At 48.7% G+C, this 18,392-nt stretch overlaps 1 protein-coding gene across 1 annotated transcript; it reads left to right on the forward strand.

The window, feature by feature from the left end:
• Window positions 1-8,608: 8,608 nt before the first annotated feature.
• On the forward strand, window positions 8,609-11,050 carry LOC116257642 (uncharacterized). The gene is made up of 2 exons (XM_031634587.1): window positions 8,609-10,702; window positions 10,778-11,050. The coding sequence occupies exons 1-2, from the start codon at window positions 8,609-8,611 to the stop codon at window positions 11,048-11,050; spliced, it is 2,367 nt and encodes a 788-aa protein (XP_031490447.1).
• Window positions 11,051-18,392: the final 7,342 nt, after the last annotated feature.

The raw sequence follows: 18,392 nt of genomic DNA on the forward strand, positions 1-18,392 counted from the left end.
CCTTGTGAGTGAAGGTATGGGGACAAAAATTTGGGATTTCTCTAACACCTTCTTTTAGTTGCAGCCCAGAGAAGGAGCAGCCAAGTACAGCCAAAACCAGCAAAAGGAAGAATAAGATAAGAAGCTAAGGAGAAGAAGTCGTTCAAACCTTCTCCCTTTCTCTATTTCGCTCTTTCTCGTTTCCTAGCATAGGGGAGAGGCCTCGGAGTGAAATAACTACTCACCTTTAATTATTAAAAAAAGTTATCCGTTGTCATCAAACCCCAAGACTGCTGGACTCGATGTGTGTCAAACCCAAATTTATTAAAAAAAAGTAATCCATGGTAATCAAACTCCAAACCTTATAGGCTCGATGCGCATCAAACCCGAATGGTCAATTTCAAACTCATTTAGCACATCGCACCGACAGTCATTTTGCAAATATGTCAAACTTAGAGGGTCATTGTCAATTTTCTCCTTACAATTCAAATAATTTGAGTGCGCTTCATCTGCATTTAAAAAAGAGTGGGGGTTGGGGGGAGGAGAGAGTGAGAGGGAGAGAGGGTTTGTCTACCTTCATCACATCTTTTTCATTCATCCCCCACGATATCAGAGATCCTCATGCGAGGAAGATGACGAGTAGCAGTATGTTTCCTTTCTGAATTCAATTTTCTTACTACCATTGTTTTCATTCAATTTGGTTGTGGCTATATTTCTCTCAAATAGAGGGAAACATTGCAGCATATTTGATGATTTATCAAGACAAGGATGATGAAAAGAAGGGTTCTCTAAGGAGAACTCTGGCCATTGATTTAGAGTAGTTTTACACTGGTTCATACTTTCTTTCATTTTTGCTAGTTTGGTTGGTGTTTAAATTAGTGTTACTTGAGATTCTTATTGGGTGAGAGAGATAGAGAGAGAAAGAGAGGACCCTTGTTTAGCTCTCGAATTTGCTAAGCTAGCATACTTTAGTGGACCCTTGTTTAGGTCGTATTTCAGTTTTTGAAGTAGACAATGGAGCTATTGAATCTGTTGCCTTAAACAACCATTTTTTTGTCGGCTTGTAGGTTATTTACATGTAAGGTATGTCCCACATCAAAGTTCAGCTGATTATGGAATTTTAACTTCCATTTCCTTTTTGTTTTTGGAGAAATGTAGAAGGAATTCGTTGTGGTTTATGGTTGTTAATTTACTTTAAGAGATTGCTTGCAAGGCAGAGCCAGAAATTTTTCATGAGAAGGGCCGAATTATAGTTTCTAAATTTTGACACATGCAATATCATTTTTCTAAATTTCTATATAGGACAATTATAATTTTCTAAAATATATATGTAAGTTTTTCTTAAAAAAGTTGAGGTAGGGCCAGGGCCCATGCGAGCCCCAGCCCCCGATTGCTTGCATTGCACTCATACAGTCATGTTTGAATGAGCTTGACCTCTAGTAATGTGGACGGGTGATATGACTAAGCTGGCTTATGCAGGGTGGAGATAGGGGTGGGCTAGCAGGGGCCAAGGCCCCCTTCAAGTCTAAAAAAAAAATTACATTAATTTTTAAAAAATTTCGTTCATGTTATATAAAAATTTGGAAAAATTATATTTTAACCCTTGTTAAAATTCAAAACTATAATTTGACCCATTAATAAAACATTTTTCGCTTGGCCATCCTAAAACATCTACATCTCTGCGGACATCGTCATATCGGCCATGAAGTTCACTCCTTTCCTCTAGGTAGTGTAGCTTTTGGTGTTCCCATCCACTTTTGCAACATTCTGAAGAGTTTGGTCCTCTCTTTCCTTAGAACCAACCTCATCATTCATTGTAGCTTCTACCACATCCACCTTTGCTCTGGAATTTGCTAAGCTAGGGTACTTTTGTAAACCCTTGTTTAAGATTTTGGTGGTAAGGAACCCTCTTCATCTCTAGCTTTACTAAACTCAAATCCAAGCAAGGATTATGGCTTATCATTGGTTGATCTAGAGAACAAGCATCTAGCACTAAGGTTGACCATAAGGTCGGTAATTCTAGCTTGTTCACATCTATTTTTGCTTACATCCATGGGAGGGTTTTATCTTCATTCTTATTAATAGCTAGGAATGATGTGCAGCTAGGGAAAGCTATGACCAAATGTACATTTTAATTTATGATGCATGCATCAATCGGTTTTTCTAAGGAAGAACCTAAGAATCAAGTTTTCAAAAGGGCCCCAAGGCCACGTCCCTTTCAAAATAGCTAGCCGAAACCATTTTAAATTCCCCACTATGAGAGGAATCTGGGTTGTGGTGGCAGCCACCTCAGTCTATTTTCTAAAATTTAAATCAATTTTAAATCCAACTTGGCATGTATCTGGACCTATCTTATTCTATCAGATCAAAGAGGGGCAAATTCCTCAAGCCCTAGGCATGTTCTGATGTTGAAAAAAAAATGGCATGGGCCAGTTCTTAAGGACCATGAGACAATGAGATCTTCAATGACCAATCCAATGCCTTATATAATAAGAAAATAACTTAAGGTGAACACAAAAAATCATGGTAACAAGAACTGCTAAACTTGCTGTTGACCCACAAAATGGTTGCAAATACTCGATTTTGGGTTTCTGAAGACCCAAAATGACTAACTCAGCAATAAACAGTTTCACATTAACAAGTCCTCGATGAAAGAGAAAGGACAATATAAAGTACTATAAACGTTCACTTGACAAAGTGAGGACATTAATTGGAACTTTTCGGAAGTTCATGAAATTTCTCTTCTACAAATTCCATACAATAGACAGTTGACTAACTTGACCACAATGTCTAATTATATTTGCCATCTGCCTTCGGCCATCATGAATTTTGCATTCACAAACATCATTCACATAATGTGATCTTATTCTTCAAGAACCATATGATTTGTCCCAAAAGGCCAATGTGTTGCATGAATGTGTTTGCTAATAGCACATTAAAGTTGGTTATATGAGTTATCACCAATATAAACTAATTCCCAAATAAAAATATTAACATGCATATGAAGGCAGGAACATAAACATAACTCCTTTATGAAAAATTTGTTTACAAGTACAAAACAACAGCTCATCTCCATCCATTCTTCCAAGGCCAATTTCCTTTTTAATTTCCACAACCCAGAAACCTCATGCTCCAATGCATTCATAGCTACATATTGCAATGACTGGCATCAATAAAACTCAGCCAAGTCACCCATTTCGGTACTTAGTGCTCTCAAGAATATTACAACCTCGACAAATGTTTTAAAAGATAGATGTGCACTTGTTTTGCAAAAAAGATATGTAAAGTATCGAAGTGATGCCTAGAAACTGAGAGATAACTCAAATAGTAAGCAAAAGAAAAGATAATAATCATCATCAAGTACGCCATTAACAGTGTTTCAATTACAGTCTTAAACCCATGTAAGTTTGCCAAGCATACCTGTGGTACAATACCACCAACTAGGGCTCTAAGATTTTCACCAGCTTCACTTTAAAAAAATGCAAGCATAGCAGTCACTTTTAATTAAAAATTTAAAAATAACAAAAATAAAGCATAAGAAGATGCATATTGTCTAGCAATAGAAACAAGCAAAAGAATTCAGTTCAATTAAAATGTTTTCCTACATTCCTGCAGTGGATGCCTAGTGCAAGGTAGGCGCCGTGCGCCATAGTATACGACTCCTGCGTATTTCATCAAAGTAAAACCTTAAGTGCAAAAGAATTCCAAGAACATGGGGAAAAAAACTTTTTCTAATTTCTTTAAAGGTGCACAAAAGAGAAATAAAAAGCTAAAAAGTATAAAAAATAGAAGTGATAAAGGATTACGAAACCATATTAATACCCAAAAAAAAATTATTATGGCTTTAGAAAATACCAATGGCGCTGGTGAGACCTCGACTAGGACTGCACAAGCTTGCTGCCGAATACCGGATATCCCTTACCAAGATCTCTTGGGGTAGGCACCGAGTAGGCTAAATAGAATTAGGCTATACAAAAACTCCCCTGCCAGACAACAACCCCAGCTAAATTTATCAAGTAGGACAGATGTACAAGTGGGCTTCCCGATACCCAAGTCACTCCTACTACAAATAATGCTAAGGGGCTCAAGGTTATTACAATTGCCAACGATACAAATGAGTACTCACCTCACTCAGCAAACATCCACCTACATCCAAACGATATATCCATCATCACACGCATGGCCTAAGGACACAAACCACATGCGTACACCCCTGGGTGGTCAAGTAGTACGGGAGTGTGTCGACGGCAAATGTGCCTAAGAGGACTCCCTGCTAGCTACAAGCCTCAAAGGCTGGCTCAAAAACAAGTGTACCCACCACGTGTCTATAGGGGGACAAGAAGGCTGGACTAGCTAGTCCAGGGACACTACCAAGGATGAAAACCAGTCAATAATCCTTGGCATTCAGCAATCTATCTCGTCCCACGCAGCTCGTTCCCACGCTCGCTAGCAAGCTGCTGTCTCGGTTTCTCCTTAGCACAAAACAGGAATGCGCACGTCACTGCTATAGAGATGAACAACAACCAAAACATGAAATTGGGAGAGAAATGCGTCACCGTGGAATGATTTGGCCCCTTGTATTTGATGTAAAGGGGGAGGCAGATGCCGGTCGGGTGCCAACGGTCACCCTTCTCCTCCAAAGTTCCCTGATCATTTCCCCAACCGATGCTTCTCAAATCTCAGCAACAGAGAACAACAAACAGATAACACGCAACTAGCCCGATCTATGCTAGGCTTCTCAGATGGCTGGGCGCTGGTTGCCCGAGTGCGTGACTCGCTCATGGTCCTCTCGCTGGGCTCGCTGAATAACCTCTATGATTTTTCCCGGATGCGCTAGGTGGCTTCTCGGCTATGGTAACCTCCCTAGAGAATACAGCGCCCAGGCGCTAGGTGGCTTCTCGGCTTCCAGGTGGCTTCTCGGCTTCTCGGCTGCTGTCTCAAGTGCTGCAATAGCGTCCTTGGAGATTTGTCCGTGTGCGCTGGCTGTTTCTCAGCCGCGATAACCTCCCTAGCTAAAGAAGGCCTCTTGCGTCTACGGCCGCATGCGCTAGTCGTCCCTTGGCACTAGTCGTCTGTCCTCGGCTGTGCCCGTCCGCATCACCCTCTCCCATCTGCGCGTCACGCTCAGCAGCATGCGACTGCTGTGTGTCACCTGGCATTGGCAGTGGTCGTCCTCCTGCAGCCACTCTACGTGCTGCCGCCCCGAGATCGGCCCTCGCTCGGCTGATTGCCATCCCTCCCTCGCCAAATTCGGCCAAGCACACGTCGTCCCTCTGTGGTCTCGGCACACCCTCACATAGCCTCTCTTGCTCAGTCGGCGATAGGGAATTCGCCCAACCGGGCATAGCGTCCACAGACATTGGACATGGGTGGTATTCGACAGCAGCCTTGACAAGCCTCGGCTTGGTTCCAAGAAGACTTGTATGAGATCTTCCCTTAGAACGAGCTTGTCCCCAAGGTTGACCTTGGCCTACCTTGTTCTCATTCTCACACTCGGCTGACCTACTTCGTCATTGAACCATAGTCCCGTGCTAACCATATGAGGAGAGACTTTTACTGTTTACATAGCCATCAGGACCCTTCAAATCATTGTCACAAAAGACGTGGACGGGTATAATACGGCGAGGAAAAAAACGAGTATAATACGGCGAAGAAAAAAATCTTGGGAATAAAACGGAAAAAAGACGGTAAATTTTTAAAAAATAAATAAATAAATCCTAATAATTATATAAAAATAAAATAAATGAAAAATTAAAAAAACATTAGAAAATGGCTAGATAAGCAACAAAAAATTTTAGGTACACCTCTGAAACAATTTGCCAACTTAAAAATTTATGCCAACTTAAAAATCTAGATAAATAAAGTTAATAAACTCTTCCGCTCAACCTGAACAACAAATCCCAAGGAAGCTGAGGGGGGAAAGGGAAAAATAAGAAAGCAGAGGGGGGGTGAAAGGGAATAATAAAAAGGAAAAAAGAGAGATTTTATCGAGAGACTAAGGAAAGGATTGCGGGAAGTTAACCCTCATTTTTCTTTTAAAAGACGTTTTTGCCATTAAAAGGAGCATTCAAGTTAAAAAAAACCAATTCTTTTACAAATATTATATGCGCGCCATCTTCAAAAAGACGTTTTTGCCATTAAAAGGAGCGTCTAAGTTAAAAAAAAACCAATTCTTTTACAAATATTACACACGTGCCATTTCTTTAAAAAACTCATTCTTTAAAAAAACGTGGAAAACGCGTATAAAACGCGTTTAATACGCGTTTTATACGCGTCTTTTATTTTTTACCGTTTTTTAAAAAAAAAACGCGTTATATTCCCGTTTTATACGGGGATGTCGTTTTTAACGTTTAATACACGTTATTTTTAAAATAACGCCGTTTTTTGTGCGTCTACGGCCGCATGCGCTAGTCGTCCCTTGGCACTAGTCGTCTGTCCTCGGCTGTTCCCATCCGCATCACCCTCTCCCATCTGCGCGTCACGCTCAGCAGCATGCGACTGCTGTGTGTCACCTGGCATTGGTAGTGGTCGTCCTCCTGCAGCAGCCAAATTTCAGCTCATTTGGATGCAAGGTCAATCCGCAGCAATCGATTGAGTGAGGACTGGTCTGGGCGACTTCTGCTGACTGTTACACAGCCTGAACCTGCCAGCAACCACCGTCTGAGGCGTCACTTTGATCCACTCCGAATTTTCCTGTGTTGATCGGATGCCAGTGCTTTTGGTGGCGTTGGAAAGCTACGGGTCTTAAGAAAATTTAGGCACCATTTTCGTGATTTTTGGACTCCGGAACAGTGAGATACAGATTTTTGAAGCGACAAAGGTCCCTGAAGCCAGCTTCAGCCCGTTTTCTGATTCACCAGCCTTGCAAGGAGAATACGCGTTCGCCGGCGCTTCCGGCGACTGCCACACCCCATCTGCATCTTCTCCTGGGGTTTACTCGTGCATCTGGTGACATTTTCAAGCACTTTCCATTACTTGCTCGTACTCATGAACTGTCTTTGATTGTGCTTGTATTCTTTTATTGGACTGAGCTGTGCGGGCAAGGAGCTACCCTTCCTCGACAACCTGTTTCCGAGGACCACACACCGTAGCTGAGGAGGAGGTCCAGCTAGCACTTGACTGGCCTGGACGTGGGAGAAGGAAGGGCGTTCGCTGGCGCCATTCCAGCGATTGCTTCCCCCTACACGACTGCACTTAGGGGTTTCTTTGTTCACGGTGACGTGCATCCCCTTCTCCCATTTTCTGTTGCTGTAAAACTTTTCGGTGACTACTCTTGCTCCCTTTGCTTGTCAAGGAGCTACACGCGGCTGCATTGCTTGGAGGCGCCACCCATCGAAGGAGCGAGGCTGCTGAATACGGGGGTGCAGCACGGCTGCTGGTTTTAGCCCCCGTAGCCAGGTTCCTTTCGCCTCACCCTATAGTTGCGAGGGTGGTTGTATTTGCTTTCATCCCTGCCACCGGCACCCCTGACTTGGGCTCCTCTTTGTGCACCTTGCACGGGACACAGCCCGGCAGTGGGAGGATTTACCCAAGGGCGCGAAGGGTGTGGTTTGTACGTTCTAGGCATGGATTGTTGAGTGAGATGGGAGAGATTTAAATCCATGTATCGAACGCATTTGTAATATTAAAGTCACCATACTCTTGAGAGTCCTTGTTGTGAGGTTGGGCTGGATCTTGTACTCCACCGGGCAAGCTAGGGCTTTGACATGCCGGGAAACACTTGTACTAGCCGTCCTTGTGAGGTAGGAGTAGCATCTCTGCATTTCCCGACAGTGGTCAGGCAGTGGACTTCGTCAGCCAGCCGTGACAGTGAGGGCGACGACCAGCTGGGCAGTTTTGGGCAGACGGCCACCAGGGCAGCGACAGCCGAGCAGCGCAGCGCCGCAGGCCGCGCGAGCGACGTCGGACGCCAGGGCGACGGTTATAGAAGGGAGACGACCAGGGATTAGCCGCAGGGCCGACGGACGACGCCAGACGAGTGGTGATAGTAGTGGACGACATCCAGCCGAGGCGCGGTAGGCAGGCCGCGAGACGCTCCCGGCCAGCGACAGCGGCGTGGGCGACGCGCGACGGTGACAGCGCGGACGGGCAGCAGGCCGACGTCCTGCCGAGTAGTGAGGTGTAGTCGGCCATTTCGGCCCGGCCACACGTGATAGGTGGGAGACGCTAGCCAAGAAGGGCAGCGTAGCTCGGGCGATTGGTCGGCCACAACGGGTAGCGAGCAGCCATTCTCACGCGATGGCTAAGGGCGCTAAAGATAAAGCGCCGATGGTTGCTGAGGACACCGAGGCGCATGAGGACGTGACGACCGTGGCGCGGCCGAGCGACAGCCACGAGGAGAGACGTACTCCTCCCGAGCGGCCAACACCGACTTGAATGTGTTGAGATCTGAGTTGAGCCAGCAATTTGAGACATTTGGTATGATGTTCCAAGATAACATCAACCAAATGATGAGCCGATTTGGAGCCGATATGGGAGCAGCCCTACGGCAAGTGCGAGAGAGGGTTGATCACTTGGAGGCCACCAGCCAATGGGCTAGGGACGACCCTAACCCCCACGGAAGAGGCATGACGCGAGGCCATTACGAGTTCGGGGAGCCCTCCCATAGGGACCCGAACATTGGGCAAAGATGGCCTCACGTTCCATCCCGAGGCCAAGACCGTCAAGGAGACTATTCGCTAGGGTGGCTAGCCGAGAGCCGGGGGGGAGCCATCACTTGACTCCCCCCGACCCTAAAAGTTGGGCCAACACGGACACCCCCGCGGATAAAGAAGAGAGGGGACGGTCACCCGGCGCTAGGAGTAACGAGGCCTATCAAACCGGCGGCATGCCGGCAAGAGCGTTCGAGAGGGGGGATTTCAGCCAGCGGGACCCCGGGCAGTTCGACCAGATGCCTTCCGAGCGACAGCCGCCGAGGTTGGGACAGCATGCGGGCAGAGGGGCCTTTAGGGGACACGGCCAAACGCGGGCAGAGAGGTGGCGGCAGAATGTTAGGGCCTTCGACGAGCTTCCTCCTCGATTCGGACCGGGTGCTCCACCCGAGCCAATGCAGGATTACCCCGGAGAGTTTGCTGGACTTGATTCACCTCGGGAGGCTCCTCCTCACCACGGTCACCGATGCCAGCCACTCTACGGGCGCGTCAACTTCAATCCCTTTATGGATGACCCGCGCGAAGAGCGGTTTCGCGCTATACCATGGATGCGTTTGGATTTTCCCAAGTTTGGTGGGCAAGACGCACAAGAGTGGACCTACAAGACCCACCAATATTTTATATGCCAGCAAGTGCCACGAGATCTATGGGTGTCAATAGCCGTATGCCACTTCGAAGGAGAGGCCATGAGGTGGTACAATTGGAACTATAGGGGTCTACCCGAGCCTCCTTGGGAAGAGTTGGTCCAAGAAGTCCTTGATCGCTTTGGAGAGTCCGCGTTTCATGACTACGAGATTGAGCTCAAGGCTTTATATCAAACGGGTTCCGTTAAGGACTACCAAGCCCGATTTGAAGATTTGTCTAGCATGGTGCACGCTTGGCCCGAGGGAGCCCTTATTTTGAGTTTTATTGGAGGCATTCGTGAGGACATCAAGCTGGAATTGATGACGGGCCGCCCTCAACGATTGAAAGAATGTTATAAGAAGGCGAATAAGATTGAGGAGAAGATCCGCCGGCTGGCCGCGTACCATCGGCCAGCCAGCCCGGGCACGCCTAGCCGAGGCCGGCCCTCGCTTTCACCTTCACGGCTACCCCAGCCGAGGCCTCGCACGCCCGAGCGCTATTCGCCGGCCAGCTCCCCGCGCAAGCCATTTACTCCACGGGTGAAAATTATCACACCGCAAGAGCGCGATGAGAGGATCAAACAGGGCATGTACTTCTATTGCCCTGAGAAGTATGTGAGAGGGCATAAGTGTCGGGCAAACATGATGTATCACGTGCTAGAGGATGAGGAGACTGCCGACAGCCCTAGAGGGGACCCTCCACCCGAGCATGACGACGCCGACAAGGGAGAGCCCACCGACCGACAGGCCTTGGTTCCACAGGCATATTTCTCTATCTCTCGGCCCCCTACGCCTAATTCTATGAGGATCGAAGGGACAGTTGGAGGCGTGAGGGTGATGGTCCTTGTAGATACCAGTGCGACGCACAACTTTATTAGTCGGCCGGTAGCTATATCTTCGAGTTGTAAGCTCAAGGCTTACCCTCCTTTTGAGGTAATGGTGGGGGACGGTGCCCGTATTCCTTGCCGTGAGGTGTGTGAAGACGTCAGTATCAGGATTCAGGACACGGACTTTCGGGTAGACCTTTTTGTCCTAGCTCAGTGTGGCACAGACATCATTCTTGGGGTTCAGTCGATCAAGATGCTTGACGAGATCACATTCAACTTCAAGGAAATGACCTTGAAGTTTCCCCGTGCCGACGGGCAGCATGCCACCTTGAGGGCTCTTGACGGACCGGTTCAGCCCAAGGAGGTCCTCCGAGCACTACAGGCCCAAGAGCCGGCCTACCTCCTTTTGTCTTGTGTGGACGAGCAGCCAGCCGTCCAAGGAGAGACGCCGCAGCCCGTTTCACTTCTTTTGGGGGAATTCACGGACGTCTTCCGAGAGCCCAAGGGGCTACCTCCGCCACGGGCTCACGACCACTACATACAGCTTGTCCCCAGTACCACAGCGGTTTGTGTTCGGCCTTACCGGTACGCCCACGCTCAGAAGAGCGAGTTAGAGAAGCAGGTTCGAGACATGTTGCGAGAGGGACTCATCTGACCCTCTTCGAGTGCCTTCTCTTCTCCGGTGCTTCTAGTGAAGAAGCACGACGGATCTTGGCGGTTTTGCGTGGACTACCGAGCCCTCAACGAGGCCACGCTCAAGGACAAGCATCCTATACCCGTGATTGACGAGCTCTTGGACGAGCTCTCGGGTGCACGATACTTCTCGAAGATTGATCTACGGTCCGGTTACTTTCAGATTCGGATGGCGTCTGAGGATATTTCCAAGACGGCCTTCCGCACCCACGACGGACACTTCGAGTTTTTGGTGATGCCATTCGGCTTGACCAATGCACCAGCCACCTTCCAATAGTGCATGAACGACATTTTCAGAGCCCACCTTCGCAAAGGGGTCCTTGTTTTCTTCGACGATGTCCTCATCTACAGCGCCACTCTTGAGGACCACACCAGACACCTTAGGACCGTGTTGGAGTTGCTCAGGGAGCACCAGTTGTATGCGAAGCAGACCAAGTGCAGCTTTGGTCAGTCTGAGGTCGCCTATCTTGGGCATATCGTCACGGTCGAGGGAGTCAAGGCCGACCCTGCGAAGATTGAGGCCATGTTGGAATGGCCTATACCTCGATCCCCTAGGGAGGTAAGGGGATTTCTTGGGCTTACGGGGTACTACCGTCGGTTCATCCGACGTTACGGGCACATAGCTTCTCCCCTCACCCGCTTGCTCCAGAAGGGTGGTTGGGAGTGGGCCAAGGACGCTAGAGGGGCGTTTGAGCAGCTCAAGGTGGCCATGACCACCACTCCCGTGCTATCCCTGCCAGACTTCTCCAAGACATTCGTGGTGGAGACAGATGCCTGCGAGGCTGGGATTAGGGCAGTACTGAGTCAGGATAGGCACCCCATTGCCTACATCAGCAAGGCCCTCAACCGACGCGCCAACCAGTTTTCTACGTACGAGAGGGAGATGTTGGCCATAGTCGTAGCCGTCGAGAAGTGGAGGCCCTACCTCCTTGGACAGTGCTTTGTGGTGAGGACTGACCACGTCAGCCTCAAGTACTTGTTAGCTCAGCGTATATCCACCCCCACTCAGCAGAGGTGGATAGCCCGACTCTTGTGCTATGATTTTTCGATTGAGTACAAGAGAGGAGTGGACAACTCTGCGGCCGACGCACTTTCACGAGCTCCTGAGGCGTTTTTCACCATGTCAGCCCCTACTACACGCCTATGGGACCGTATTCGAGCGGCTCAGAGGGAGGACGACACCTTACGGCTCCTCCTATCCTCCGTGCAGGCGAACCCGGGCAGCATCCCGCTGTACTCAGCCCGAGAGGGCCTTTTCTACCGAGAAGGCAAGGTCGTCATTCCGAAAGGGCATTCCTTATGCCAAGAGCTGATCCGTCACAACCATGACTTGCCTGCCATGGGCCACGAGGGGCGTGAGAAAACCCGAGCTAGGGTGGCCGCCGATTTTTGGTGGAAAGGGCTTAAAGCCGACGTTGCCCATTTTGTGAGGAGCTGCCCCATATGCCAGCGTGAAAAGTACGAGGCAGCCAAGACACCCGGGCACCTTTGCCCCTTGCCTATACCAGACCGGCCATGGGAGGACGTCTCCATGGATTTTATAGACGCCCTCCCTCGTTCAGATGGGAAGGAGGCTATACTTGTGGTGGTGGACCGGCTCACCAAGCACGGTCACTTTGCAGCATTACCGCATCTTTACTCGGCCCGTCTTGTCGCTGAGACCTACCAGGAGTGGATTGGGAGGCATCACGGCATGCCCCGCACGATGGTGTGCGACAGGGACAGTGTGTTCATCAGCGATTTTTGGAGAGAGTACACGCGGTTGGCTGGCACCAAGGTGCTCTTTAGTTCGGCCCACCACCCCCAGACCGACGGACAGACTGAGGTGGTGAACCGCACCATAGAGACCTATCTGAGGAGCTTTTCAGGGCACAGGCCGTCGACTTGGGCCAAGTACCTTTCGTGGTGCGAGTGGGCGTATAACACCAGCCCACACTCTTCGATAGGGATGACTCCCTTCCAGGCTGTTTATGGGCGACCCCCGCCCACGTTGAGGAGCTACGAGCCAGGTCTAGCAGGCGAGGACGACCTTGAGCGCAGCTTGTGTGACCGTGATGAGATACTGAGGGTGCTACGCACCAATCTGGAGAGGGCACGCAGCCGCATGCAGCAGCAGCACGATAAAGGCCGAGCAGAGCGCCAGTTTAGCGTTGGGGATTGGGCGTGGCTCAAACGCCTGCCCAGGGGGCAGAAGACCCTGTTCGGCCGACCGTACTCGAAGCTACTACCGAGGTACTTCGGGCCTTACCGGGTAGAGGCGCGCCACGGCAAGGCCGCCTACCGCCTAGCACTACCAGCAGACGCCCGAGTGCACCCAGTTTTTCACGTGGAAAGCCTCAAGCCGCACCACGGAGCCCCGCCCACGGACACTACTCAGACCCCGGATGAGCGCGCCCTGCCGCGGAGGCTGCTACGTAGCCGCAGGGTACGACGAGACGGCGAGCTTCACCGGGAGTATTTGGTGGAGTGGGACGGTCGCGAGGGAGGTCCCACTTGGGAGGACGCCAACGGTCTGGCCGAGACATACCCTGCTGTAGGAGCATGGGGACATGCTCCATCTAAGGGGGATGGATCTGATACGGGCCATCCCTCGGCGTCCACGAAGAGGGCCACAGCCGGCCACGCCAGGGCGCCGGGCCGTGCGCAGCCCACAGGCGGAGCAGGCCACGCGCCAGGAGGACGAGGTAGAGACCCCGAGTCAGCTAAGAGGGAGGTTACAGTTTGTGGCGGAGAGCATGACGTCGCCCAGGAGCAGCCGCGGGAAGCTAATCCCGCGGCTCGACAGAGGACACGGAAGACAGGGCAGGACGCGTCGGGAGGCTTGGCCTCCATCGCCCGGGCAGGGGCGCGGACAGGGGGCGCCGAGGATGGCGAGACGGCCGAGCAGGACCCGGCCGAGCAGCGGCCAGAGGCGGACGAGGCAGGCGGCAGCGGCGCTGGCTACTACCCAGTCTACCAGCAGACGCTCTCGGCGGGCTGGCCGACGGGCCTGCGGGCGACGCACCAGGCAGCCCGGCCACCGGCGGATGAGCGGGCGCAGCAGCGCCCGGCCGAGAGGTCCGGGCCCAGATAGGCAGTCAGGCGGCCAGAGAGAGCTCAGCGGGACACGCGTGTCCCTTTGACGGGACAAGCCCACCTTGTGACGCCTGACACCACGCTATAGGCGTGACACTGTATAGGGGGGACACGTTGGGAATAACCGGGCACGGATCCGGAGTTGTGAGGCGGGTCGGCCCGTCATTTTTGTAGACCCAGATCCATGCGTAGTCTAATGGATCCGGGCGCGGACTTTTCGGGGGATCCGGACAGGGGTCCGGACCCGCATTTCTTATCGTCTCAGTTTTAGACCCGGGTCTTTGAGGACCCGGGCGAGTCACCGCCCCCGACCCGGTTCGACAAGGATGTCGAACCGGGACGGTTTGGTCGGCCACCTCCCACCCGAGCGTGGGAGGCCATCGTCTTCCTCCTCTATACAAGGGGAGGAAGCCATTGTTGAGAGTATGCAAGAAGTGGATTCCCAAGAGGGCAGATTCCTGGAAGCTTTGCCCAGAAGGTCGCCGAATGTTCTTCCCGGCGGCAGCCCCCTTGGATCTCTTCCTTCTTCATCAATGAAATCGACATTTGCATCTTCTTCCTCTTCTCCCTGCTCTTCCCCATTTCCAGCAGCCATGGCCGCCGAGCTGGTGATCTCCATCGACTGACGCCCATTCCAGCGAAGGAGACTCCATCCGGAAGCCACCCACACGCATCCCGTCGATTCCTTCCATCCATCTGACGCCAAACCCACCGATCAATCCACCGCACGAGCCTCTATTAGCCTCCCATCCACCGGCGTTCATCCCTGCGTCTTCTGTTTTGAGCACAGGTTACTGTTCCATTGAAGAACTCCTCCCCCGTGCGAGATCTTGGCGATCAGCGACCACGAACGGCTGCCTACGGCATCCCTCTCGGCTTTGGGTCGCAACAAGTTGGTATCAGAGACATCCTCAACGAACTTACAATAGAGGTTGGTCATGCACTAGAGGGACTCTATATGTTGTGGGGAAAATGGGAGTGTGTCTTCGTGGCTGCCCAGCCCTGCACCGCCCACTCCGTGACAAACACGTCAGCAGACCCATTGTCATGGTTGGTAGAGGCATGTGCCTAATGGGAGTGCATGGGCCGAGCGAAGATGCTTCCCTGAAAATCGCCCTGTCGGCACGCACTCTAAATTGGCGACTTCATACTTTGTTTGGTGATTCTTTTGTTTTTGAACAAGGAGTTTGAATCTCATAAATGACGTTTGTTTACCTTAGGTATGAGATGCGAGGTGATTTGAGATGACTAAGGATTTTAGGTCCCAAGTTTTGAAGCTGGATCCCTCCCATTGGACGTGAAATGCGAGATTTTGACCATATAGTGAGTATCTCAAATCTTCCTTTTTGCATACCGGCAAAAAGTCGATGTTTGTTTACTCTGTAGGTCCTACATAAAAGAGATCTTAGATCAACCTCAGATTTGATATATGAAGCTATCAAATAAACCCATATCACAACTCTCAAAGTAAGAGTTTCAACAAAAGATTGTAACAAAAAATGCAGCATTTCTTTAAGAAATGAAGGTACAATAGTCTCATTAATTTTGTGACTATGAAAGAAAATTAAGTGCATTTACTTTTAGCATCTTTCTTACAAGGGTTGATATGCAGTAGAGATAAAAAGTATAAGGAATGTTTTTTCAGTAACATGTAATGCAGCAGCTGCAGGAATCACAAACTGTGCAATAGAACAGTTTAACGAGTAACAAAAAGATGTCCAATTTTTTGTGGTATAATAAAAAACCTAATTGAGTTTGGATGTATTTAGGTGGCCCTGAGCCCTATCCTTTTCTCTGTAACTGCAAAGGGATTATGCAGTTACGAAATTAAAACAGAAAATAAATTTATAAAATTAATGTTTTCGTTTACATTCTTACCATAAATCTCCATAACATAACTGTAGCTGGGATTGGGGACCTAGCTTCGGATTGGGGACCTAGCTTCTTTTCATCTAATGGTTGATCGTTGGGTAATCAACCTGCGCCTCTCAGAAGCAAACCCTAAAACAAATCTCTTTTGCTTCTTCCCTTTTTCTCTATGTTTGTCACAGGTGCTGTCTACTGACGCTGCTATTGAGACGTCGTGGGTGAGACGCTACTGCAATTTTTCTGTTGCTGCTGAGATTCTCAATTTCTAACAGTGGTATCAAAGCCACGGTTCTTTCAAGTAAGTACCTCGACAGTTATCAAGATAGCGTCTACTGAACATGAAAGCATGCTAGAATAAACAGTTCATTCTAGATTAAAAGCTAGAATAAACAATTCATGTTAGATTAAAAGTTTGAAGCATGCTAGTCTATACAGCTTGCAGTTTCGACAAGATTATAACCTGCGCTTATAGTTCCTGTTAATAGAGAACTAGTAAACACCTCCGGCATTAGAAGCAGAGCCTGCTCTCCTCGAACTATAGATAAAAACAAAGAGATAAAGAGATTTCTTCTGCTTTTTTTTTTCTTTATTTCCCTTTGACCTGATCGGACACCCATGCTTCCACTCTATTGAGGCCGTCTGTAGCCTTATCCACAGCCTGAACCTAGGGATCTGTCGTACGCCGGACGGAACCCAGCTGCCTCCCTGCTTTTCTTTTTCAGTCACTCGCTCCTTTTCGTTTCTCGTTCAGCCTCTCTGCCGGCCAGAGAACTGGAGGAACGCCGCCTACTTCCTTCCTCGGCATGCAGCAAGAAAAGAGGGAGGGACCCCGTCGGGTTCCTAGTTTTTCCAGCGGTAGAAAGAACGAAGGAAAGAAAGAAAGAAAGGGAGAGGTAGAGAGGGAAGAGCTTGAGAGGGAGAAGGGAATAACGAGAGAGACGCGTCGTCCTTGACCGGTTTTCGGTGGAATAACAGAGGACCAGTCGCCTGCGAACCGTCCTTTGTTTCTGTCGGCGTAGTGAGGTGCCAAATCTCTGCCGGAGTGCAGGAAGCAGGTCGCGGGTCGATCGAGTTAGCTGCCGCCAAGCTGGTTCCTTTTTTTTTTTCGGCACACCCGAAAGCCGCCACTGTCATCGGACACCTCTACCGCCGTCTGCTATGCAGCAGAAACAGAGGAGGGTGCCTTCCTCATGCGGGCGGTAGTGAACGGAAGGGGAAAGGGCAGCGGCGGCAGCGCGGCGGAAGCTCCACTGCCGGACGAAACTCCTTCTCGCGAGAAGAGAGAGGTGCTTTCCTGAGGAGAGAGAAAAAACCAGCGACAAATGAAAAAGGTATGGGGTTTGACTGAATTTATATGAAAATTACAAAATTACAAATTAGTCCACCATATTAGCAAAATTTTTGAAAAGGCAGTTACATGTTTCAGAAATTTATCCCGCAATGGTTTTGCTAAATACTTTTTCAAAAAGAGGCTTACGAAAGTTATTTTCAGTGAAAACCAGAGTTTTTCATACAAAATTGCATAGTGATACCCTTCAAGTTCGGCAGAAAACCAGGATGCTATGTACATTTGCCTCTTGGTACCCTTAAGTCTTGTTTAGAATTGCAGATAAAGGGTTCTGCATATAAATTTGAAAACAAAAGAGAAAATTCACCTTGTGTTGCTTCCTTACATGCCTTAGAAATTTATTGAGGATTTCCTAACATGATATTCATTGTGTTGCTTTTGTTTATTGTACTTTGCTTGCCATTATAAATTAATTTAGAAATGACTTCAAGAGTGGGAGCCTCTGAGTTGGCCAAGACTGAAAAACTCAGTGAAAATAATTTTCATGCATGAAAATGTAGGATCATGTTGGCCTTAACTCTAGAAAGGCTGATTTATGTGATCAACAAGCTCTTTCCCACTTTAAAAGACAAACTTATTAATGAGGAAATGAAGGAATATGAGGCTTTTGAGATTGATGACTTGATGGCCAAAACTATCATGTTAACATTCATGGAAGATGATCAAGTGTTTGAAGACTGTCCAACAGCCAAAGATACGTTAGATAGCATTTCATCCAAATTCAACACCACTACTACTATGCATGTTCAATTATTGTTAGAACAGTATAACTCGTATAAAATGAAGGAGTCAGATAGAGTTGTTGACCAAGTTAACAAAACGTTGGTTATGACTAAGGACCTAGCAGTAGTGGAAAATGTAATATCTGATAACATGTCCATACAATTAGCTATTCAGCAAGAACGTTTGACCAAGAGAAATGATGCAAAACTTATGACTGTTCAAGAAAAACCAACTAATATTCTTGCTCCTATAAGGACCAGAGATTTTAAAAAGAGAAGCAATGACAAGTTCAAAGACAATTTTGCAGAAACTCCAAGAACCTAAGGAACTATAGTGAAATGCTACAAATGTGGGATGCCTAGACATAACCCTTGGGTTGATTACCCCCGGTAAAGGCGCCGGGAATCAAAAAGATGTTTAAGTTAAAACGAAATGCATCAATGATAAACATAACCCTTGGGTTGATTACCCCCGGTAAAGGCGCCGGGAACGGTCGATCATCGTACCGACGGGCGAGTCCCTTTCTTTCCTCTTTCAAAACAAAAACCTCATTTTTCTGGAGCACTCCAAAACCAACCAATATTTTGGGATGCAAACACTATAT

The sequence above is a fragment of the Nymphaea colorata genome, chromosome 7 (assembly GCF_008831285.2).
Source record: "Nymphaea colorata isolate Beijing-Zhang1983 chromosome 7, ASM883128v2, whole genome shotgun sequence".
NCBI classification, from domain to species: domain Eukaryota; kingdom Viridiplantae; phylum Streptophyta; class Magnoliopsida; order Nymphaeales; family Nymphaeaceae; genus Nymphaea; species Nymphaea colorata.

Excerpts from the sequence above, each read along its gene's own strand:
- LOC116257642 (XM_031634587.1), top strand. The coding sequence starts at position 8,609 with ATGGCCTCACGTTCCATCCCGAGGCCAAGACCGTCAAGGAGACTATTC. Across the intron at positions 10,703-10,777 it reads AGAGCGAGTTAGAGAAGCAG|AAGCACGACGGATCTTGGCG; the intron begins GTTCGAGACATG and ends CTTCTAGTGAAG.